Genomic DNA, 25532 nt, shown 5'->3' with positions numbered 1-25532 from the left:
TGGAAACACCGAGGTGAGATATTCTTAGCTCGGTGGGCTCACGATTCATCAGGACATCAAGGCAGAGATGCAACCTACCAGTGGGCTCGTGACAGATCCATAGACATTTCCATGGATGCTATCACCCAAGTCATCCATGACTGTGACATTTGTGCTGCTATTAAGCAGGCAAAGCGAATTAAGCCCTTGTGGTATGGTGACAGATGGTCCAAGTACAGGTATGGTGAAGCTTGGCAGATTGACTACATCACTCTCCCACGTTCTCGTTCTGGTAAGCAGTACGTGCTTACTATGGTAGAGGCAAACACCGGATGGCTGGAAACTTATGCAGTTCCACATGCAACTGCACGCAACACCATTCTCGGTCTGGAGAGACAGATCCTGTGGAGACACGGAACTCCAGAGAGGATTGAGTCAGACAACGGAACTCACTTCAAGAACAACCTTGTAAAGAGCTGGGCAAAAGAGCACGGTATTGAGTGGATTTTCCATATTCCTTACTATGCACCGGCTGCAGGGAAGATTGAACGCTACAACGGTTTGTTGAAGACCACTCTCAAAGCCATGGGAGGTGGATCTTTGAAAAACTGGTGTGGTGGTTTAGGCTGGGTGCTGGCCTGGATGCCACTGAACAGACCGCACCTGGGAGGTCCCAAGGGGTGGGCCCAGCCCAGGGGGGGGTGGTGGTCACAGGAAACCAGGTATTCCATTTCCCATAATGCCTTGCTCCCCTATAATACATCAGCGCGGGGTCTTCACTTCCTCTTTCGTCCCCTGCTGCTGCCCAGGTAAAATGGCATGAGCCGCCTCCCTTGGGCCTGCCCAGGCCCAAGGCTGGGTTGGGGGGGGGGGGAAGAAAGAGCCCTGGGAGGTTTGGGTGTACCCCCAGGTGGGGATGGGACATTCTTGGGTATGTTTTGGGGTTTCTTTTATCACTGTGTTTCTGGCTTTCTGTACACACTCACTGTTTTCTATTTAAACTTTCCATCACTTTTGCAATCAGTTTGTCTGAGTCGTTATTTCTGCCTGTGGTGGGGAGAGGGTCTGCCCCTACCCATTAAATTATGGTTTGCCAACTTGGGGCTAGATGTTGTGGCCACTCTGCAGATCGGATTGCAAACAATGGAGAGTTTAAAGTCAGATGTGGTGCATTGCTGGTTTGGAAGTTGGGGCTTAAGTTTTCTTGTCGTGGCAACTGTGTGAACTCCTGTGGACTGCAGAAGGACACCTGGTGCGTGGCTGATGGCATGGAAGTCCCTCCTGTTGCTTGGGAACAGCAAGGGGTGGCTCTTTCTGTGACTTTCTGCTCAGGGTAGCTTAAGAATGCTCGGGTAGCCTAAGAAGGCGAGATCTGCCTTCTTCTCCTTGTTCTCTGTGGAGTGACGAGCGGCAGAGAATGGCATGGAGGAGCAGCAGCAGCAAGCAGAGCGGAGTTGGCCAGCTGCCACTGCGGGAGAGTGCCACCCCTGGCGAGCAGACAAGTAATGGCTTCTGAAAACCGAGGGCGAGTGGGGACTTCAGCTGGAAAGCCGCTCTCAAAGGTGCTGAGAATGTGCTCATGGCTTCGGCTGAAATAACCATTTGGATGCCTGAAGGGGTGGAGGTGACTTGGACTCTGCATCACGGCGACAAAGAAGGCGGAAGCCGGGCTGGGCTGCATTCAAGTGGCGGCAGCACCACCCATGCTGGGCTGCATTCAGGCAGCGGCGGTGGTGGCACCGCCCATGCCAGGCTGCATTCAGGCAGCGGAGGCGGCAGCACCGCCCATGCCAGGCTGCATTCAGGCAGCGGTGGCAGCACTGCCCGAGCCGGGCTGCGTTCAGGCGGCGGCGGCAGCTGTAAATCTTTCCCTGTTGTTTTCGGACATGTTCTGAAAATGGTGCCGAGCATCTGGCTCCGCCTCCTCTCTTCTCAGCGAGTTGCGGTGCAGCCGCCCCCTCTTCCGGGGGAGGGCTGTGAACCGGATGCAGTGCTGCCTTGGTACGCGAACGCCCCGTGGGGGGGCGATGTGCCTGCGATGTGTAGCTTTGGACCGCAGCTGGAAGCGGTTGGCTGCAGCTCCCTGGAGGGATGGAAAAAAGCAGTCGTGGAGCCTGACTGCTCCGACTGGCTTGCCCCAGGGGTGGAAAAAGCTGCTGAGTAACTGTAAATGCAAATAAAGGCTCGGCTGAGAACTTGTGCGGTATTTCCAGGTGACCAGGATGTCCCAACGAGTCCACAAGGAATTCACACTGGAGAAGAATGACTGCGTCGCTGGGAGGTTCCATCATATGAGGAAGAAGAACTGGAATGGACTGATGCTTGAGCATGAATGAGAGACTGTGTGGAAGGATGCCCAGATGAAGACATGGACTGTTGCTAGACATGCCATCAGAAGAGTTCTAACTTGATGTGTTTTGGGTGCAGGGATTATGGTATGGAATAAGGGGTGGTGTGTGGTGGTTTAGGCTGGGTGCTGGCCTGGATGCCACTGAACAGACCGCACCTGGGAGGTCCCAAGGGGTGGGCCCAGCCCAGGGGGGGTGGTCACAGGAAGCCAGGTATTCCATTTCCCATAATGCCTTGCTCCCCTATAATACATCAGCACAGGGTCTTCACTTCCTCTTTCACCCCCCTGCTGCTGCCTAGGTAAAATGGCATGAGCCAACTCCCTTGGGCCTGCCCAGGCTCAAGGCTGGGTTGGGGGGGGGAGAAAGAGCCCTGGGGGGTTTGGGTGTACCCTGTTATGAATATCCTGGTGATTCTGTGATTTGTGTTAAAGGTAGAGAATTCAGAGTGCACTGGGACTGGGGGTCAGGAGCTTGCAGGAGCCTGTTTTGAGGACAAAGGGGGAGCTGCATATTTTACAGACTTAAACAGAGACAGTGTGTTTGGCTAACTGGAGACACCAAGGCTGAGGAGAAGAACTGAGAATTTGTTTTCTTTAGATAAGAAGCCTGGACGACTGAGCATGCGTGCAAGGGGATGCTTTGACCCCTACCACACAGAGTGCACAGGAGCAGGGATCTGCCCGCCTATTCTAAGACTCATTATCATATGCCTGCCTTCTATTTAGCATAAGTTCGTTTATGTAGATGATGTAACTATATAAGATGAAGAAAGCCATTGTAAAGCTGCTGTGGAGGTGGAGTTTTCTCCCCTCTCAAGCCCAGCGTGCTGCTTTGCTTGCCTTTTATTGCTTTTATTGCCTTTTATTGCCTTTTTAAGATCTTTTAGTGCCAATAAAACTGTTACCAAAAACTTTTACCAGGAGTCATCTATAACAACCCCCAGGTGGGGATGGGACATTCTTGGGTATGTTTGGGGGTTTCTTTTGTCACTGTGTTTCTGTCTTTCTGTACACACTCACTGTTTTCTATTTAAACTTTCCATCACTTTTGCAATCCGTTTGTCTGAGTTATTTCTGCCCGTGGTGGGGAGGGGGTCTGCCCCAACCCATTACAACTGGGAAAAGCATTTAGCACAAGCAACCTGGCTGGTGAATAGTAGAGGTTCAGTGAACTGAGCTGGACCAGCACATTCAGATCTGCTACAGAAAATAGAAGGTGATAGAGTTCCTGTTGTTAGAGAAAAGAATCTGTTAGGTAAAACTGTTTGGGTATTTTCGCCCTCAGGAGAGGCTAAACCTGTCTGAGGGGTGGTTTCAGCTGAATGTCCTGGTCACACTTATTGGGTAATGCAAGAGAATGGTGAAATTCAGTGTATTCCACAACAAAATTTAACTTTAGCTGCTGAGAGAGTTTAATTTCAGAGTGTTATACAGATCCACCACACCCAAAGGAAGAATCCATGAGGAATCTATGGTGCATAAACCCTGAGAGCCCTGAGTCAACTGAGAGTCCCTGATTCCTTTTCTTCTCTTCGTCTGTGAAGAGACAAACTGTTTTCCATTTTCTTGTTTCCTGATTCTTCTGAATCATCTACACTTGAGAACACCCGGGATGATAGACTGTGAACTTTACTTACAAATTGTAGATATTGTTCTAGATTAGGTGGACAGTGCTAACAGCCAATGAAATTGTTTAGAAGGGGTGGATTGTGACAGGTTAGGCTGTGCCTTTAAGAAAAGACAGGTGCAGAATTCTCTAGCTGAATGTTTAGGTGTAAAAAGGAAAACAAAGATTAATTCTAAAGGGATTGAATTGTTCAGATGTGAGATGCACCATAGCAAATATTTCTCATGTTATTTTCTCTCACTCACTCCAGCTTCAGTCTGTTCTGACTTTCATTTCTTGGCCAGAAAGCATGCAGCTGACCCTGGACTGAAACTGATAAGAGTAACTAACTTTCTTAACAACTGCTTTGAGCTAATGAATTTCCCTTAATATCATTTTATCTCTTTTTCTCCTTTTTTGCCTAATTAACTACTAGGGGAAAGGGAAGGAAGGGGGAAAGAGGTTCAGGGGGAACCCGAGGGGGGATCCTCCTGCAAGGGAGGATCGGTGTTTGTGCTATTTCCTGTACATTCTTGTACAATATTGTAAATACTGTATATTTTGTATATATTTAGTGCAATTTCATTATTGCTTGTAACACAGCCTTCATTCCCTTTCTCCGACTGGGTTAACTCTGCTTTATGTGGGTGTGGGTGGATTAAACCATCTCACCACTACATACTGAAAAATGCCTGGACTTGTGAGCAGGCCCAAATTACTGGAGGAAGCTTAGGGGGACATGTCAATGATTACGTTCTCTTGAATAACCCATGCTGGGACCCCAATGATGGGCATGACTATAGGATGCTGAAACGATACCGAGATTGGATTAAATTAGGATTGGAAAACACAATTCCAAAAGCAGTAAATTGGTCAGCACTATATGCTGTAAAGCAAGGGCTGAGGGAATCGCCTACAGAATTTTTGGATCAATTAAGAACTGCTATGATAAAATATACCACTATTAATCCCTCTTCAGACATAGGGCAACAGCAACTTTTTTCTCTGTTTCTGGGGCAATCATCTCCAGATATAAGAAAGAAGCTCCAGAAATTGAAAGACCCATATGTGAGTGATTTATAAAAAATAGTGGAAGAAACATGGAAGGTTTTTAGAAATCCAGAAGATGTAGATAGAGGAAAATTGACAAAGGTAATGGCAACAGTATTGTGGCAGCCCTGGAACAAAGAGGAGTGGTAAATAGAGGAGGATTTAGAGGACATGGTAGAGGAAGGCCCTTTGGGAATAGGAGAGGATTGAGAAATGGGTTGGGGAAAAATCAGTGTGCACATTGTTGAAGGAAGAACATTGGAAAAACGAATGCCCAAAATATCAGCAGGCCCCGATAGCCAAAGCAGAGGACGACTGACGGGGACTTGGGGCATCTACCCTAGCAGATCCACTGCTTAAAATAAAGCTAGGGAAACAAAAGAAAGAAGTAGACTTTTTAGTGGACACAGGTGCATCTTTCTCTGTCTTAAATCAAGAACTGATACCTGTGAGTAAAGATTCTATACATGTAATAGGAGCTACTGGCTAAGAGGAAAGGTTTCTTTTTAAACCCCTCAAATTTAAATTGGGAAAACAAATTGGGATTCTCCAAAGTTGTTATTGGGTTGAGACCTACTGGAGCAATTGGATGCAGTGATAAATTTTAAACAAGGAAATATGGAAGATCAGCTAATTAAGATTTTGAGTTTAGCCCTAATATATCCTGAAAAGTTGAGTGAACTAACACCTGAAATGGAAGAAATAATCAATCAGGTATATTCAGGAGTTTGTGATGCAGGAACTCCAGGGAGAGAAAAAATGCTATACCCATAGTAACAGAACTCAAGGAGGGAGCAAACCCAGTATGCCAAAAGCAATATCCCTCACGACTGGAAGATCATAAAGGAATGTAAAGTCCAGTCAATAACTTTCTGCAGTATGGACTGCTGGTAGAATGTGAATCAGAATATAACACCCCCATATTACTGGTAAAAAAAGCTGGATGGGACATATCAAGTAGTACAGGATTTGAGAGCAATAAACAAGATTGTTAAGGACTTGCACCCTGTAGTGGCCAATCTACATACCCTCTTAACTAAACTAAGGGATAATCAGACATGGTTTACATGCCTTTAGCCAAGGAAAGACAAAAATTGTTTGCATTTGAATGGGAAAGTCCTACCACAGGTAGGAAGGTCCAACTTACCTGGCTGGTGTTAACCCAAGGATTTAAAAACAGTCCAACAATCTTTGGGAACCAGCTAGCATGAGAACTTGAAACATGGGACCCTCCCTCTAGGATACAGGATGCTTCTACAGTATCTGCATGACTTACTCATAGCAATTGAAACAAAACAGGACTGTATTTCAGTGGCCTGTTAGTTTACTAAATTTCTTGGGACTAAATGGATATTGAATCTCTCAACAGAAAGCTCAGATGATACAGCAACAAGTAACCTACTTAGGATATGAATTATTGGGAAGACAGCAAGACCTGGGAATGGAATGAAAAGAGGACATCTGCAGAACTCCTCTCCCTCAGACAGTAAAAGAACTCAGAACCTTTCTGGGAATGATAGGTTGGTGCCACTTATGGATTTATAACTATGGGATGACAGTAAAACCTCTACATGAACTGGTGAAAAACAACTCCAGCCAGTTGAAATGGTCTAAAGAAGCCCAGAATGCATTTGAAATACTAAAAAGGGAGCTCATAAAAGCTCTAGCACTGGGCATACCTGACGTAACCAAACCTTTCTGGCTGTTTTCCCATGAAAAACAAGGTATAGCCCTGGGGGTTCTGGCTCAACAGTTAGGGCCCTACAAAAGAGCTGTGGCCTACTTCTCTAAGCAGTTAAATGAAGTAAACAAAGGGTGGCCAGGATGCCTATGGACTGTGGCAGCAGTAATATTAAATATTGAAGAAGTCTAGAAATTTACTTTTGGCCAAAAGATCACAGTAAGATAAGGTAAACCACTGCCTGTTGGGACATCAGCCCAAAAGGCTGAAAACATTGCCCTGACCAGAGCTTTGGAACTAGCAGGAGGGAAAAAGATTAATATATGGACAGACTCTAAATATGCTTTTGGAGTTGTGCATGCCCATGGAACAATCAGAAAGAATGAGGACTGTTAACCACAAAAGGAAAGCAAATAAAACATGCAGAAGAAATACTGTGCCTATTGGAGGCAGTTCAGCTAACAGCCAAGGTTGTCATCATGTATTGTTGAGGATACCCAAATGGTAACACTGATACAGAAAAAGCTAATAGTTTAGCTGAGTACTCTAAAACTGATAAAGAATTAATGCAAGAATTGGGAAGACAAATTCCCTCTAAAGGATGGGCTCATTTAAGTGATGGCAGGGTCATTGTTCCAAGCAAATAAGTATGTGGAATTGTTAAGGCAGAACACAGTACAACACATTAGGGAGGGGAATCCCTATACAAGTATTTGAATCAGAAAGTGATAGGGAAAAATCTATATACCAAGTCTATAGTCCAAGAGGTAACTCAACAATGTGAAGTCTGTTTGAGAAATAATCCTAACACTGGTACCAGGGTACAATTGGAAAAGGAAATTGACCAGGAGATCAGTAGCACATTGATTTTTCTGAACTCCCAAGAAATGGGGGTTATAAATATTTATTAGTACTCACTGACACCTTTTCTGGATGGCCAGAGGCACTTCCTTGTAAAACAAACAAAGCAAGAGAAGTGACCAAGGTATTATTGAGTGAAATAATACCACACTTTCTGTGATTTTTTTTTTTCCTTAGAATGGACATTAGGAAAAAAAAATTCACAGAAAGAGTGGTCAGGCATTGGAATGTGCTGCCCAAGGAGGTGGTGGAGTCACCAACCCTGGAGGTGTTTAAAGGTCATTTAAATGTGGTGCTTGGGCATATGGTTTAGGGGTGAGCCTTGTAGAGTTACTGGTTGGACTTGGTGATGCTGAGGGTCTTTTCCAACCTGAATGTTTCTGTGATTCTGTAATACCTCGATTTGGGATACTTACAGTTATCTCATCAGACAGAGGTACTCATTTTTGTGCTCAAGTAGTGCAACAGGTCAGGAAAATACTAAAAATTGATTGGCAATTACACACACCCTACAGGCCACAAGCCAGTGGGCAGGTGGGGAAGATGAATCACATGACAAAACAGCAGATAGCCAAAGTTATGTCAGGAAGCGAACTTATATTGGTATGAAGCACTACCTATTGCACTACTCAGGATACATATAAAACCTAGGGCAATTGCACTACTCCCAAGTGAAAAGTGCTCCAGATAAGCAGTGGACTTCTAAATCTGTGAGACCTTTAAAACTGAAATTGAAGATACATTAAGATGGGAAAATTATCTATTTTAATTATAGTTATTATTGTAAATATTGTTGCTGCTTGAGAAGAAAATACACAATTATAAAGATGCTTGTAAATGCCACTAGTGCTAGGAACTACTGGATTTCTACAGCTTTACTGAAGGGGGACTTCAGTCTTCCCATCTTTGGGGTAGCATCCAACTAATTGGACTCAGGTTTTTCCCAGCTTCTCTCTCTCTCTTGGTACAGGGGGGTCTGGGAGGTTTTAGGGGGGGCAGTGGAGCAGCTTCCCTGATTGTTTTGATCAGGGGGGGTTTCCATTTTTTTTTTTTTTTTATAATTGTAAATACCTGTACAATATTGTAACTACTGTATATTTTTCCCCCCTGAAAGCTGGGGGGGGGAGGGCTTGTGAGAGCCTTGCTCTCCCTGGAGGGTGTTCCCCCCTGGGGAACTGAGTCAGTCTGTTCCACTCCCCCTCCCTGTCCAGCAAGCCTATAAAAAGGAAGACACTGCAGCCATTTTCACACTTCGACTTCTGCCTTGCCTGGACAAGGACTGCTGCTGGCTCCCTGCTTCTCTGCCACGTGGTCAGGGCTGGTCCTTCTCCCTGCTACATCCACGCCTCTCCAAAGGATGCCAAAGGACGGGGTTTGTATTCATATTTTCCCCATCCAACCTTGTTCCTTACCCTTGTGAACCCTTCCTGTTATTGATTTTTTTTTAATATATATATATATATATATATATTCTTTAAAGAAAATTTTTACCTCTCTACTTCCAAACTGACTCCAGTTATTTCTTGGTAGATTTGCTCCTTCCCTTTCTTTTTTTTTCTCTCGGTCAGGAAAGAGGAGGGGGGAGTGGGGGATGGATTCTCAGCCTTGCCCCCATCTGAGCTCTTAAATCCCAGTTAAGGCTTAAACCACCACAATATTTTGGCGCTGCAAGGTGGGGCTTGGAAATTAATATTGTATTTGGAAAGTAATACTTTGTTTGAAAGAAAAGGTTAGAAGTAGAGATGTCAATTTTGAAGAATCTGATGGTCCAAGCTTTTGCATGGGTGTTTGGGTGGAGCTTTTGGACCCATATCTACAAATGAATAATTTACCATGTGGTGTGGTTAATGATAGAGATGCTGCTCAACTGGATAAAAACTTTACCAATGAAGTTGGGCATGGACCTCCTGAATGCTTTGAATTTTACTGGCAGTGGTAACTTCTCTAACACAGGAAATTTTCCCGAAGCAGGCTATGAAACCAACGGTGTAGATAAAAATGTCTGTGATGGAAAATTGTCTTACATTGCAATATGCTCTATATGCTTAAATGCAATCCTTATAGGGGCATTTGCTCTGAGCATGTTGGGTGGGCTTAGCACGAACCCATTAAGAGCTCCTTGCAGAGAGATAAGACAATCCTTTGTAAGCCTTAAGAACCAGACAGGTGTATGCTGTGAGCATTGTAAGCATCGTGTAAACACAAAGAGGGAGGGGTCAGGTTGTAGTGAGTGTGCCAGATCTCAGCCTGAGCCCCAGGCACAAGGGTTTGCCCCACCACCAGCAGTTCCACACTTAACCCTGATGCTCCTTCCCACAAAGTTTCTCTAGCACCGGTCACCACACGCAGGAAAAGAAGTCAAAAATCATCACCTAGCACAGATGGTGAGGAAGGAACCTCAGCAGGCCCCAGCACCTCACAGAACGCAGCGGTGGATGAAGATGAGTCAGACCAGGAAATAGTAACTGCTACATCGCTACCCAGAAAGGAACGAAGGCAAACCCATCTGGATTATGCAAGGAAAGAGGGTGAGCCAATACTAAGCTGGGCCCTGAGATGCTGGGACGAGGGGGTGGACACAGTGGACCTGGATAAGAGGGAGGCAAAGCTTTTAGGCTCCCTGACTCGTGATGCTGGTCTGGATGATGACTTAGCCAAACTCGATGGAATACACACTCTCTGGGCCCGGATTCTCAATGCCATCAAGAGCCAGTACCGCTCAAGAGATGACCTGCCCTGGGCCCCAGTTAGATGGACAGCTATGGAACAGGGCATTTGGTATCTGAGACAGATGGCTGTGCTGGAAATAATTTATGGGGATGGCCAGCTCCCCTCAGACCCAGATGAGGTGCCCATGAGACAGCCCTTCGTAAAGAAACTCACCCAGGGTGCTCCTCAGAAATATGCTCCCACATTAGGAGGGATAATCCTGACTGGACAGGATGGAAGTCCTAAAACTGTCTGTGAGTTTGCCAATGATTTAAGGGAATATGAGGACAGTGTAAATCAGAAACCCCTGATCTCAGCCATAGAAACTATGGCTAAAGACATTGTCAAAGAGATCAAGACCTCCATGTCTGAACTGAAAAAGGGGAGCGATGCCTCCTTTGCCCCTTCTCCCTCAGAATGGGTCCAGGTTTCAGCAATCAGGAACCGGCAACCTTCCCCCAGGAGATCAGCCCAAGCCAATCGGGGGATGTCAAGGGGGTCTCTGTGGAGGTTCCTCTGTGACCATGGAGAGGACATGGACACCTGGCATGGCCAACCCACTTCTGCCCTCTGGAACAGAGTGTGGGAACTGCAAGGTGGGCACCACGGGGATAACTCATCCAGGAGAAGGGCTGCCCCAGTTTCCCAGAGTGGTCCCTCTCACTCAAGAGACCCTTCCCCTAGCAACACAGGACCCTGTGACAAGTGTGGGCATCGCCGCCAGCATTAGAGGTGCCCTACCTCCAGCCAGGTGGAGGCCAGGGACAACAGAGTATACTGGGATGTGTATGTGAAATGGCCTGGCACTTCAGAAGCCCTGAAGTACCGAGCTCTGGTGGACACAGGGGCCCAATGCACCCTGATACCATCGAGGTACAAAGGGGCTGAGCCCATAAGCATTCAGGGAGTCACAGGGGGCTCACAAGACCTGACTATACTGCAAGCTGAGATAAGCCTGACCGGGAATGAATGGGGAAAGCACAACATAGTGACTGGTCCAGATGCACCTTGCATTCTTGGCATTGACTTTCTGCGGGAGGGATGCTTCAAGGACCCTCGGGGGCACAAGTGGGCGTTTGGGGTGGCAGCTGTGGAGACTGCAGGCAAAGAACAGCTGTCCACCATGCCCGAACTGTCGGATGAGCCCTCTGTAGTGGGCAGCCATAAGGTGCAGGATTTGAAGTTCCCTCTTGCCTCTCGCATAGTACATCGCAGGCAATACAGGACCAACAGAGGCTCTCTGCACCCCATACACCAACTGATTTGTCAGGTTAGGGCTCAGGTCCAGCCAACATGGATTTAGGAAGGGCAGATCCTGCGTCTCCAACCTGATCTCCTTCTATCATCAGGAGACTGCCTGGTGGATGTGGGGCAGGCTGTGGATGGAGTCTATCTGGACTTCAGCAAGGCCTCTGACACCATCCCCCACAGCAAACTCCTGGCCAAGCTGTCAGCCCATGGCTTGGACAGCAGCACTGAGCTGGGTTAGGAACTGGCTGGAAGCTGAGTCCAGAGAGTGGTAGTGAATGGTGTCACAGCCAGCTGGCAGCCAGGCACCAGTGGTGTGCCCCAAGGAGCAGTGCTGGGCCCCATCCTCTTTAACATCTTTATTGATGATCTGGATGAGGGCATTGAGTCCTTCATCAGTAAATTTGCAGATGACACCAAGCTGGGGGCAGGAGTTGATCTGCTGGAGGGTAGAGGGGCTTTGCAGAGGGACCTCGACAGGCTGGGCAGATGGGCAGAGTCCAAGGTCAGGAGATTTGTTATGAATATCACACTAGTCACTAGTCACTAGTGGTGTGCCCCAGGGATCAGTGCTGGGCCCCAGCTTGTTCAATATCTTTATTGATGATCTGGAGGAGGAGGTAGAATCCACCATTAGTAAGTTTGCAGATGACACCAAGCTGGGGGCAGGAGTTGATCTGTTAGAGGGTAGGAGACCTCTGCAGAGGGACCTTGCCAGGCTGGACTGATGGGCAGAGGCCAACAAGATGACATTTAACAAATCCAAGTGCCAGGGGCTGCACTTTGGCCACAACAACTCCAGGCAGTGCTACAGGCTGGGGTCCGAGCGGCTGAGAGCTGCCAAACAGAAAGGGACCTGGGGGTGCTGATTGACAGCCACCTAAACATGAGCCAGCAGTGTGCCCAGGGGGCCAAGAAGGCCAATGACATCTTGGCCTGCATTAGGAATAGTGTGGCCAGCAGGAGTAGGGAAGGGAAGACATTGTGCCCTGTGCTCAGCACTGCTTAGGCCACACCTTGAGTCCTGTGTCCAGTTCTGGGCCCCTCAATTTAAGAAGGACATTGAGACACTTGAAGGTGTCCAGAGAAGGGCAACAAGGCTGGGGAGAGGCCTTGAGCACAGCCCTGTGAGGAGAGACTGAGGGAGCTGGGGTTGCTTAGCCTGGAGAAGAGCACAGCAAAATGCAGAAAGCAGCAGTATAAAGCAGAAGCCAGTGAGCTAATCAACTCCCACCCTTCCAATGCCATCCCAGCAGAAAAAAAAATAACACCCAAACCGGAAACCTGAAAGCAGCAACCAGATTGAGAAGCTTCTCATGTTAAAATCTGCACTTCAAGCCCCATAATACTTTCCTCCAGCCAGCACTTTCATTTTGAAACCAGCATGGCAGCAGGATGGTTTTGAATAACAGCAGCAGATTTCAACTCAACCCATGACAGTGGGATGGAAAACCTACCTCTTCCCTACAGGCACGAGTATGCTAGTTATGAGGTAAAATAAAGAGGCGAGAGTTCTTCCAGGAGGAGGAGGTCTGCTCTGGTCTACTCTGATCCAAATACATGGGCCTCAGATACAAATGTGAGTAAAGCAAATGCAAATGCAATGTATGTAGTCCACACAAATTCCGTGAACTATGTGAATTCTGTGAACTATGTAAACCCAATGGACTACATAAACCATGTAAACTTTCAGAGGAGTCTGCTGCTGTGGAGTGGATGAAGACTGAAGACCAAAAGTTGCCAATGACCCATGACCCTGGGATTAAGAGTCACATGCACTACCAACTGAACTAGAAGCTGTATATTAGTATATTCAAGCTGTTCTGAATTTTAAATGCAAATAGGAGGTATCAGAATGTGTGTATTCGATATTTTTTATATCAAATAGGTTAAAAAGACTAAAAGAGCTGAAAAACTTCAAAACAATGTAGTTTGAATCAGTACTAACATTTTTTACTAAAACCTTAGTCTTATTATCTTAAAATAGGCATAAAAAGGAGTAGGTATTCAGTGTCAACAATTTCTTAATACAAATATTTACTATGTAACTATCTCCTGAATTGCAACATTGATGTTATAAACAGTATATGATAGAAATTACTTGGGGAAGAGAAAACAGCAACTAAAAGGACTACTTCCCAGCCCTTTGCCACTAGTCTTACACATTCAGTACAACCTACCACTCATGCTGCATTAAGATCCTGTGATGTAACTACAAAACATTTTCCCCCAAACTCTAACCATGATTTCTCTTCTTCACCATGGTACTTTCTGGTACAACATATTAAAGGAAGGGGGTGGGTGCACGTAGTTTTTCTGTACCTTTTGCAGTAAACTTAATTTAGGAGAAAAATCTGATCATCTGCTATGTATCACAATACTTAACCCAAAATAATAAAGCAGATGTCATGTGTTACAAGAAAAGAGAAAACAAGATTTTTATCAAAGAGATAGGAACTTCCTATAATTTTCAGTATGCTATTTAGGGAAAAATGTTCCTAAGTAGTGAAACAAAACAACAAGTTTTAACTACTGTAAACAGCTCTCATGAATTAAATTATTACTTACCAAAATCTACTCTTGTTAGTATGCACTGCATTGGATGGTCAGTTGTATGTCTTGTTGTTGTTGCACCACTTTCATAACAAGTTGCACACAAATCATAATCATAGCAAATTAAACACTTGTATCTGCGACCTCGAAAATTTCCTTTTAAACATGCATCACAGCTGACACCTGTGAACAAAGAGAATTGCTTGAAAACAGTAGTAATTTCATGCTTTTAATGATACAGATTTGTTTCCTTATTGTCTCCCTTTTATGCAGCTGATGCACGATAGGACTCAGTTCTAAACATATTTATATCTTTTAAAAGGCAATAATAATCCAAAATGAAAGGCAAACTCAATGTAAAATAAAAACCAGTCAAGCACTAAAAATGATGGAGGAGCAGAGATGCAGAGAGAGAAAAAGGCACAGTGAGAGACAGAAGGAGAGAGGGGGCAAGAGAGGGGTAGAGAGAGGGGTAGAGAGAGAGGGCAGGGGGGACAGAGAGTGACAGAGAGGAGGCAGAGAGGATAGAAGGGCAGAGAGTGAGGGGGTCGAGGGGGGCAGCAGAGGGGGAGAGAGGCAGGGAGGCATAAGGGGGGGAAGAGGCAGAGAGGAAGGAGAGACAGAAATGTAGAGGGGGTAGAGCGGCAGAGAGAGAGACAGGGAGACACATAAAGAGAGGGTAGAGCAGCAGAGGGGCAGAGAGAGAGAAAGGGGCATAGCAGAGAGAGGGGCTGAGACAGAGAGGCAGAGAAAGAGAGAGGGGCAGAGAGAGGCAGAGGAGCAGAGTCAGGGAGAGAAAGAGAGATGGGAAGAGTGGCAGTGAGAGAGGAGCAGAGCAGGGCAGAGAGAGCTAGAGAGAGATGTAGAGAGAAATGTAGAGAAAAAGAGGGGCAGAGCAGCAGATAGAAGAAGAGGCAGAGAGGGGCATAGAGACAGAGGTACAGAGAGAGAGGCAAAGAGAGAGAGAGAAAAAAGAAGAGAGAGAAAGGCAGATGCGCAGAGGCAGGGACAGTCATAGAGAAACAGAGAAAGAGGAGGAGAGTGGCAGTGAGACAGAGGAGCAGGGCAGAGAGAGACAAGCACCAAGGCATTTCCCCCCAACAGTAGGCTGAAGGATGGGCAAGATCTTGGGAGGGGACACAGATGGCCCAGCTGACCCAAACTGACCAAAGGAGTAATTCCATGCCATATGGTGTCATCCAGGATATATAAACTAAGTGAAAGAAGGAAGTGGAGGGACATTTGTTGATGGCATCTGTCCTTCAGAGCAACCACTATGCATATCGAAGCCCTGCTTCCTGGGAGTGACCCAACATCATCTCCTTGATAGAAAGTAGGGAATAACATTTTTGTTTGCATTTGCTTCCACGTGCAGACCTTCCTTTGGCTTTGCATTTTATTAAATTGCGTCTATCTTGATTCCTGTGCTTTTGTTATATTTTCCCGCTCCCCAGTCCACCTAAGACCAGGGCCAAACCACCACAGAGAGGCAGAATGAGAGAGAGGCAAAGAAGCAGAGAGAAGCAGGGAGAGAGAATGAGGCAAGGAGAGAGAATGAGGCAGGGAGGCAGTGAGAAGCAGGGAGAAGTAAGGATAGAGTGACAAGGAGGGGAGGGGAGGGGAGGGGAGGGGAGGGGAGGGGAGGGGAGGGGAGGGGAGGGGAGGGGAGGGGAGGGGAGGGGAGGAGAGGAGAGGAGAGGAGAGGAGAGGAGAGGAGAGGAGAGGAGAGGAGAGGAGAGGAGAGGAGAGGAGAGGAGAGGAGAGGAGAGGAGAGGAGAGGAGAGGAGAGGAGAGGAGAGGAGAGGAGAGGAGAGGAGAGGAGAGGAGAGGAGAGGAGAGGAGAGGAGAGGAGAGGAGAGGAGAGGAGAGGAGAGGAGAGGAGAGGAGAGGAGAGGAGAGGAGAGGAGAGGAGAGGAGAGGAGAGGAGAGGAGAGGAGAGGAGAGGAGAGGAGAGGAGAGGAGAGGAGAGGAGAGGCAGTGAAGGGCAGAGAAAGGCAGGCAGAGAGAGAGAGGAAGAGAGGGACAGGGAGAGCAAGAGAGAGAGTGAGGATCAAGGAGAGGGAGAGGCAGGAAGAGGCAGGGAGAGAGAGGCAAGGAGAGGGAGAGGCAAGGAGAGGCAGGCAAGGAGAGGCAGGCAAGGAGAGGCAGAGAAAAAGAGAGGGAGGGAGAGGTGGGGGGGAGGGAGAGGCAGAAGGGGAGAGAGAAGCAAGGAGAGAGAGAGGCAAGGAGAGAGGCAGAGATCGACAGATGCAGAGAGAGAGGCAGGGAGAGGGAGAGACAGGGAAGCAGAGAGAGGCAGATGGGGCAGGGAAAGAGAGGCAGAGAGGGACACAGAGAGACAGAGAGAGGCAGAGAAAGAGGGAGAGGCAGAGAGCAGCAGAGGGGGAGAGGCAGGAAGGGGCAGAGAAGCGGGGGGAGAGGAAAAGGAAGGAGAGGCAGAGGGGGAGTGACAGGGAGATGCAGGAAGGGGCAGCAAGGGGCAGAGAAAGAGTGGCAGAGAGAGGAAAAGAGGCAGGGAGAAAGATGCAAGGAGAAAGAAAAGCAGAGAGGCAGAGAAACAGAATGAGGCAGAGTGGGGGAGGGAGAGGCAGAGTGGGGGAGGGAGAGTAAGGGAGAGTAAGCAAGAGTCAGTAAGAGGCAGCAAAAGAGGCAGAGAGGCAGAGATAGGCAGAAGAGAGGCAGGAAGAGGCAGAGAATGGCAGGGAGAGAGAATGGGGCAGAGAGGCAGATGGAGAGACAGGGAGAAGTAAGGAGAGAGAGGGAGAGGCAGAAGAGGCAGGAAGAAAGAGGCAGGGAGAGGCAGACAGCAAGAGAGCGGCAGAGAGGTAGACACTGCAAGACAGAGAAGCAGGGAGAGGTAGAGAAGCATAGGGGAGGGAGAGGCAGAGGGGGAGGCAGAGAAAGAGGCAGTGAGGGGCAGGAAGAGGCAGCGAGGGGCAAAGAAAGAGAGAGAGGAAGAGGTAGAGAGGCAGAGGAGCAGGAAAAGAGAAAGAGGAAGAGAAAGAGACACAGAGAAGCAGAAAAAGAGGGAGAGAGGTAGAGAGAAAGAGTGATGTAGAGAGAGGGGGGAGGCAGAGAGAGTGAGGCGGAGGGAGGGACGAAGAGAGGCAGATTTTTCACCTCTACCATGGCTGAATGTTTCAGAGAAGTTGCCACACAATGTTTTTATATGCAACATGCCTAATACTAATATTAAAAATATTTATTCTAATTTTCTTAATCAAATATAATTTATTCTTATGCTATAACATTTGGTTAATCCTTAATTAAAATAGAATCAAGGAGCTGGGTATTTATCAGGTTAAGATGAGCATCATATCTAACCTCAAGGAGGTGACTAGTGCTAGGGTTCAAATATCACCTTGCACTGGGATTAGTTTTTAGAACTCTTAAGAAATCCCACATGTAAAATCCAACAGCCAATGAAATTGTTTAGAAAGGGGTGGACTGTGACCGTTTGAGGCTGTGCCTTTAAGAAAAGGGACAGTACTGGGACACTGGCTAAATGTTTTTGGTACTAGAACAAAAACATTCTGATATTCTAAACGAATTTCATTGGTGGATGGAAAAAATGCAACTTTAAATTGTAGGGCAGTTGGAATTTTTTCTGAGTTTGGAGTTTGGTTTGGGAGTTGGGGAGTTTGGGTTTCAGCCTGTTCTCCCTGCCTGCTTCTCTGCAAACTAGCTGGAGTTGGCCTTGAGATAAGCAAAAAACTAATCCTGCATGGGCTTTTGAAAGCTTTATAACGATTCTTTTCCTTAGTAACTTGCCTTTCTTTCTCTCTAACCCCTTTTTGGGGAAAAAGGGAGGTGGGGGGGAGAGAAGGGGTTACAGGGAGGGGATCCCTCCCTTGGGGAGGGATTTTTGCTGTGTTATTTCTCTTTGCTGTATATTTCTGTGTATATATTGTAAATACCTGTATAGATTGTGTTATATATAACCTGATTTCCATATATGCTTGTAAATAGAGTCTGTTTTTTTCTCCGACTGAGTTAGCTGTGGTTTCTCACTCTGTAGGGGAGAGAGAGCTAGGCCCTCTCTCAACCTACCACAACCCACGAAAGACAAAGTAAATAAAAAAAACGCAAAAAACGGGATACAGTATAGATAAATCTGCAAAAGATGGTTAAAGAAATCTGCTGTATATGCAGTTGTCCAGATGTTAAAATTAAAGAAGAAAAAAAGAAGAAAGAAGGGTTGGTGCCTGAAAAAGAAGAAACAGCACAGAAAGAGCAAAAAAAGAGCTCTGCAGGACAGAGGTATGCTGTCAGGGAAACTTGGGGTTGGTGCCTCCTTTTGATGAGCATGTAATGGGTAATCAAATGTCAAAAGAAGAGAAATCAATACTGGGAGTCATTACAGAGTTCAGGGCAGCAACAAAAGTAAGCAGAATTGCTACATCTTCCTTTACAACAAGGTCCTAAGGCAACTTCAACAGTAATTAACAACATTTCACCAGAACAGAATTCTTCTTCAACATCTACACCCCCACCTCCCCCTCCCCCACCGTGGCTGCTACCCCCTTGCCACAACTCTTTGTAATGGGTTGGGGCAGACCCCCTCCCCACCACGGGCAGAAATAATGGCTCAGACAAACAGATTGCAAAAGTGATGGAAAATTTAAATAGAGAACAGTGAGTGTGTGCAGAGAGCCAGCAGCACAGTGACAAGAGAAACCCCAAAGCAGACCCAGAAACATCCCATCCCCACCTGAGGGTGCACCCAAGACCCCCAGGGCTCCTTCTTGCCCCCCCCCCCACCCCCAGGCTAGTCTCAGCTGGCCAGATCTGAGACTGCCCATCCCCCCATGGCCTTGGGCCTAGCCAGGCCCATGGCCAGGAGACATCTCCCCCAGTTACTGGGTGGCGGAGAGGAAGAAAAGAGGAAATGCCAGACCCCGCACTGGATCTTATAGTGGTGCAGAGAATTATGGGAAGAAATACCTAATTTCCTGTGTCCACCCACTGGGCTGGACCTCTGGACACAGGAAACACCCCCGCAGCAGAGGGCACCCAGCCCAAACTACTACACTCTTAAAAGTTCTCCAACGTGTTTTGATTGTGGACAGAAGGGACATTCTAAGTTAAAAGTTAAAAGATCAGAAGTGAGTTTTGGGACTATATTAAGAAATGAAATTAAGATCAGAGTGCAGCAGTGACAAGGCAGTGACTTTTGCTCTACCTAAACAGTCACAGAAAGAGAGCAAAAGATGTCACAGCAGGGGACAAGACAAATTGCTGCTATCACCACCTATTGAAATAGCCCTGCCTTAGAGGAAAGCTAACTTCAGCTGTGGATTCAGTGGTGACCCTCCCCTTCCCCCCCATCTTTCCCCCTGTGGTGGTGAGAGAAAGTTCAGTTCTCCCACGCACACAAAGAAACCACGGCTAACTCAGTTGGAGATGCAGAAATGAATATAAGCTATATTTACAAGCAGGATGAAGTGCAGATGATTATATACACACTATACAGTATTTACAATATGTACAGAAATATACAGCAAAGAATGTAATACAGAACAAAAAACTTTCCCTCCTCCAGCCAGGAAGGTCCCCCCCTGTACCCCCTCTCTCCCCCTACCTCCCTTTTTTCCCAAAAAGGTTTAGAGAGAGACAAAAGGTAATTATTAAGGAGGAAATTCTGTTAGCTCAAAGTGTGTGCAAGAATTAGTTTCTTATCAGTTAGTTCAAGGTCAACTCCATCCCGCACAGCTGTTGCTCAGAGAGAGACAGAAACAGACAGGCTGGAAAAAACAGACAGAACTGAACCGACTGAGATTCAAACTGAACTAAAACTTAAAGTTGCATTCTACCAATCTACCAATGAAATTCGTTTAGAATATCTTGTTTTCATTATTTCACCAAAACATTCAGCCAGAGTGTTCCAGCAACTGTCCCTTTCTTAAAGGCACAGCCTAAAATGGTCACACAACCCCTTCTGTGGCTGCACCAGCTTTATTGAGCCGTCCAGCTGCCCCCCCTCCTTTCCCCCCCCCTCTGTACCTACGGTGGCTTTGCTGAGCCTACTTACACTGCACGAGGCAAATCCAAAATCTGTCAAACATCTATACTATTACAAATGGTGACCCCAATGTGATTCAAACATGCAGCCTTCTGCCACCATGACTGACACAGCTTCCCAGACAGAGCTCTGGTGGGAACCCAGTGTCACTCAGGTGTCAGGCTGCAGGGTGTGGCCTGCTCTTATACCAGTATCAAATGTTCCCTGTAGGAGGTGCACCCAGGTAGAGGAATACCTCTGCTAAGTGACAAGGCTCCAGGAGAAGATGAGTGGGTTGAGGAGTATCAAGGAGTCTGAGAGACAGACTACTGGAACTGCACCCTACCTTCCCTGGAACAGGCCTAACAGGCAGACAAGATGCATGACAGAATACTCAATCCTCTCTCCACCACCTGGAGGTAGCACATCAATGATTGTGGAGTGGTGTGCTATTGAGGTCCTTCAGCCTGTTTCACAATGTGCTGAGTACACAGGAGCACATCTGAGCTGTCCCTGTTAACTAAATGTGAGCACCCCCATAGCAAACTTAGTGGAGATCCACCTGGCAGAAAAGACACAAGGGTTGTTAATGTGTTAGGAACCACAGAAGCACCTGACAACAGTCACACAGGAATTAAGGCTTCTCCCCCCAAAAGGTGGCAAAATCAATCATCTAAATGAAGTGCATCTACACCAATGCACACAGCATGACCAAAACCAGGAGGAGCTGGAAGCCATTGTACAGCAATAAAAATATAAGTGCTCTCATGAAAACACAGTGGGATGACTTGGAGTCACTTCAAAAGTGATAGGCTGAAAAGGAGAGATACTGGAGTGGCCCTGTATATTAGAGAGCATTTTGATTGTCAAAAGCTTGATGATGGTGATGACAGGGTTGAGTATTTATGGGTAAGAATCAGGGGGAAGGCCAACAAGAGAGATATCCTGGTGGGGGTCTGTTATAGACCACTCAACCAGGATGAAGAGACAGATAATGTATTCTGTAAGCATCTGGGAAAAGTTTCACAATCATTACCACTTGTTAAAAGGGGACTTCAACTTACCCGATGTCTGCTAAAAATAACATGGAAGAGAGGGAGCAGTCCAGGAGGTTCCTGGAGTGTGTGGAAGATAACTTCCTGACACAAATGGTGAAGGAGTTGACTAGGGAAGGAGCTCTGCTGGACTTGCTGTTTGCAAAGAAGGACTTGTGGGTGATGTGATGCTTGGAGGATGCCTTGAGCACAGTGATCACAAAATAATAGTTTTGAAATCTTGGAGAAGTATAGAGAGGGATCAGCAGAAATGACCCCTTGGACTTGCATTGGGGAGACTTTGGCATATATTACGAGCCTGGTTGACAGAATCACTTGGGAGGCAGTCCTGAAGGGACAATGAAGTCCAGGAAGGCTAGACACTGTTCAAGAAGACAGTCTTAAAATGCTCAGCAGCAAGACATCCCCATGTGTCAAAAGCTGAGGCAGAGGGGAAGACAACCACCATGGTTGAATGGAAAGCTCTGGATGGAACTCAGGTAAAAAGGAGAGTTTCTGGCCTATGAAAGAATGGGCAAACAACTCAGAATGACTAGAGAAACGTCATAAGATGATGCAGGGAAAAAATTATTATAGAATCATAGAATAGTTTGGGTTGGAAAGTGTGGTGGGTTAACGCCTATTCTAGAAAACAGGGTGGAGGGCTTGGGAGTGCTCAGCCCTCCCTGCAGGGTGTTTTCGCCTGTGAGAGTCTAAACTCCTTGTGTGACTCAACAAAGATAAAATCACTTGCTGCTTGCCCAGACAATATGTTGTTGGGCAGAGCCACTGGAAAGAAGGTGCAAAAACCAATCCTGGATGCAAATCACCTTGCAATTGCATCATGATAACACTGGACTGCAGCTGACCTACAACAATGGCCCAAGGACCCAGCCATCACGCCTTCAGGACAAGATCATTTCCAGCTATCAGATACCCCCAGGAAGGGAGGATGGTGAGACAATGGACTCACCACCTGTTTCCTGATGTGTAATGAGTGTGTGGGCAGGTAGATGGAGACGAGGGGGTGGAGGGCCCCCCCCTCCATCTAGACTCCTGCCCAAACACACAGAAAGACACAGAAAGATTTCCTGGGGAATGATACCTGGATATTTACCTAAGGAGGATTTCCTGGCTCCTGAATTCCTGAGGGACAATGCTTGGACACATACCTAAGGACTAAAAACTGTATAAAAGACTTGAGCCACTACTGGCTTAGTAGAAGAAAAATGCAGAAGAAGGACCATGCCGCTGAGGAGGAAGGAAAAGCCCGGGACAAGGCTGCATCAGAGAAAAGAGGGCATGGAGCCTGGAAGAAGCAGACTGAACCCTCTCTCCATGTCCTAAGTCCCACTTGCTGCCACTCATGGAGCTGAAGAAGCTGCCCAAAGGACCACATCTTTTCTCCAGCCAAAGCTTCAGCACCCTTTCTCTACAAACCCAGCATCTCCTGCAGCACCTTTCCTCCACAGACTCAAACTGTCTTAGGGGGGTGAGGGGTGTGGTAATATAATTCCTTTCTTCTTCTCTCTCTCTTCTCTCCCTCCTTCTCTATCTTCTCCCTCTCCCCTTCTTATTTCCATTTGATTTATGTAATAAATAGTCTAGCTGTTGATATTTTGGCCTCGTTTGTGCCTCTAATTTCACAACATGGGAATATTCAAAAGAACTGAGTCTCCTTCCCTCTCCGGACCGAGACATCGCCCTGGAAAACTGAGTCTGTTCCACTCCACCCGCACTGCCCAGCTAAGGTATAAAAGGGAAGGCACTGGAGTCATTAGCCCTCCTTTTGGCTCCATATGCTTAAATGCAATCCTTATAGGGGCATTTGCTGTGACCGTGTTGGGTGGGGGACAAGCTAACCCATGAAGAGCTGTTTGGAGGGTGATAACACACTCCTTTACACTCCTTAATGACCGGAGCGTGTCTGCTGTGGGCATTGTAAGCACTCTGTAAACACAAAGAGGGAGGGGTCGGGTTGTAGTGAGTGTGCCAGATCTCAGCCTGAGCCCCAGGCACAAGGGTTTGCCCCACCACCAGCAGTTCCACACTTAACCCTGATGCTCCTTCCCACAAAGTTTCTCTAGCACCGGTCACCACACGCAGGAAAAGAAGTCAAAAATCATCACCTAGCATAGATGGTGAGGAAGGAACCTCAGCAGGCCCCAGCACCTCACAGAACGCAGCGGTGGATGAAGATGAGTCAGACCAGGAAATAGTAACTGCTACATCGCTACCCAGAAAGGAACGAAGGCAAACCCATCTGGATTATGCAAGGAAAGAGGGTGAGCCAATACTAAGCTGGGCCCTGAGATGCTGGGACGAGGGGGTGGACACAGTGGACCTGGATAAGAGGGAGGCAAAGCTTTTAGGCTCCCTGACTCGTGATGCTGGTCTGGATGATGACTTAGCCAAACTCGATGGAATACACACTCTCTGGGCCCGGATTCTCAATGCCATCAAGAGCCAGTACCGCTCAAGAGATGACCTGCCCTGGGCCCCAGTTAGATGGACAGCTATGGAACAGGGCATTTGGTATCTGAGACAGATGGCTGTGCTGGAAATAATTTATGGGGATGGCCAGCTCCCCTCAGACCCAGATGAGGTGCCCATGAGACAGCCCTTCGTAAAGAAACTCACCCAGGGTGCTCCTCAGAAATATGCTCCCACATTAGGAGGGATACTCCTGACTGGACAGGATGGAAGTCCTAAAACTGTCTGTGAGTTTGCCAATGATTTAAGGGAATATGAGGACAGTGTAAATCAGAAACCCCTGATCTCAGCCATAGAAACTATGGCTAAAGACATTGTCAAAGAGATCAAGACCTCCATGTCTGAACTGAAAAAGGGGAGCGATGCCTCCTTTGCCCCTTCTCCCTCAGAATGGGTCCAGGTTTCAGCAATCAGGAACCGGCAACCTTCCCCCAGGAGATCAGCCCAAGCCAATCGGGGGATGTCAAGGGGGTCTCTGTGGAGGTTCCTCTGTGACCATGGAGAGGACATGGACACCTGGCATGGCCAACCCACTTCTGCCCTCTGGAACAGAGTGTGGGAACTGCAAGGTGGGCACCACGGGGATAACTCATCCAGGAGAAGGGCTGCCCCAGTTTCCCAGAGTGGTCCCTCTCACTCAAGAGACCCTTCCCCTAGCAACACAGGACCCTGTGACAAGTGTGGGCATCGCCTCCAGCATTAGAGGTGCCCTACCTCCAGCCAGGTGGAGGCCAGGGACAACAGAGTATACTGGGATGTGTATGTGAAATGGCCTGGCACTTCAGAAGCCCTGAAGTACCGAGCTCTGGTGGACACAGGGGCCCAATGCACCCTGATACCATCGAGATACAAAGGGGCTGAGCCCATAAGCATTCAGGGAGTCACAGGGGGCTCACAAGACCTGACTGTACTGCAGGCTGAGATAAGCCTGACCGGGAATGAATGGGGAAAGCACAACATAGTGACTGGTCCAGATGCACCTTGCATTCTTGGCATTGACTTTCTGCGGGAGGGATGCTTCAAGGACCCTCGGGGGCACAAGTGGGCGTTTGGGGTGGCAGCTGTGGAGACTGCAGGCAAAGAACAGCTGTCCACCATGCCCGAACTGTCGGATGAGCCCTCTGTAGTGGGCAGCCATAAGGTGCTGGATTTGAAGTTCCCTCTTGCCTCTCGCATAGTACATCGCAGGCAATACAGGACCAACAGAGGCTCTCTGCACCCCATACACCAACTGATTTGTCAGGTTAGGGCTCAGGTCCAGCCAACATGGATTTAGGAAGGGCAGATCCTGCGTCTCCAACCTGATCTCCTTCTATCATCAGGAGACTGCCTGGTGGACTCTCTGGGCTCTCTGCACCCCATACACCAACTGATTCGACGACTGGAGAGCCAGGAGGTGATCAGCAAGGCTCACTCCCCCTTCAACAGCCCGATATGGCCAATGTGGAAGGCAAACGGGGAATGGAAACTGGCCATAGACTACTGTGGCCTGAATGAAGTGACTCCTCCGATCAGCGCTGCCGTGCCGGACATGCTGGAGCTGCAGTATGAGCTGGAATTGAAGGTGGCCAAGTGGTATGCCACAATTGACATTGCTAATGCCTTTTTCTCCATTCCCATTGCAGAAGAATGCAGGGCACAGTTTGCTTTCACCTGGAGGGGAGTACAGTATCAATGGAATCGGTTGCCTCAGGGCTGGGTCCATAGCTCAACCATCCGCCATGAGGTGATCCAGACTGCCTTAGAGAAAGGTGGAGCCCCTGAGCATCTGCAGTTCATTGACGACGACATTGTATGGGGTGAGACAGCAGAGGAAGTTTACCAGAAGGGTAAAAGGATAATCAATATCCTGCTGGAGGCTGGCTTTGCCATCAAGAGAACCAAGGTAAAAGGGCCTGCAAGGGAGATCCAGTTCCTGGGTGTTTGTGACCGTTTGACGCTGTGCCTTTAAGGAAGGGGCACACTGG

General features: G+C 47.5%; 1 protein-coding gene across 1 annotated transcript in view; it reads right to left on the bottom strand.

The window, feature by feature from the left end:
- Nucleotides 1-25532, bottom strand: part of KCMF1 (potassium channel modulatory factor 1) — a 196866-nt gene that overhangs the window by 113347 nt on the left and 57987 nt on the right. Inside the window, exon 2 of the mRNA XM_054179263.1 lies at nt 14053-14220. Coding sequence (XP_054035238.1) covers nt 14053-14220 — 168 coding nt within the window. The remainder of the gene's footprint in view (nt 1-14052; nt 14221-25532) is intronic.

Source organism: Dryobates pubescens (genome assembly GCF_014839835.1).
Source record: "Dryobates pubescens isolate bDryPub1 chromosome W unlocalized genomic scaffold, bDryPub1.pri SUPER_W_unloc_2, whole genome shotgun sequence".
Taxonomy (NCBI): Eukaryota; Metazoa; Chordata; class Aves; order Piciformes; family Picidae; genus Dryobates; species Dryobates pubescens.
The sequence above is the reverse complement of the archived record's forward strand: the minus strand, read 5'-3'. Positions and strand labels throughout refer to the sequence as shown.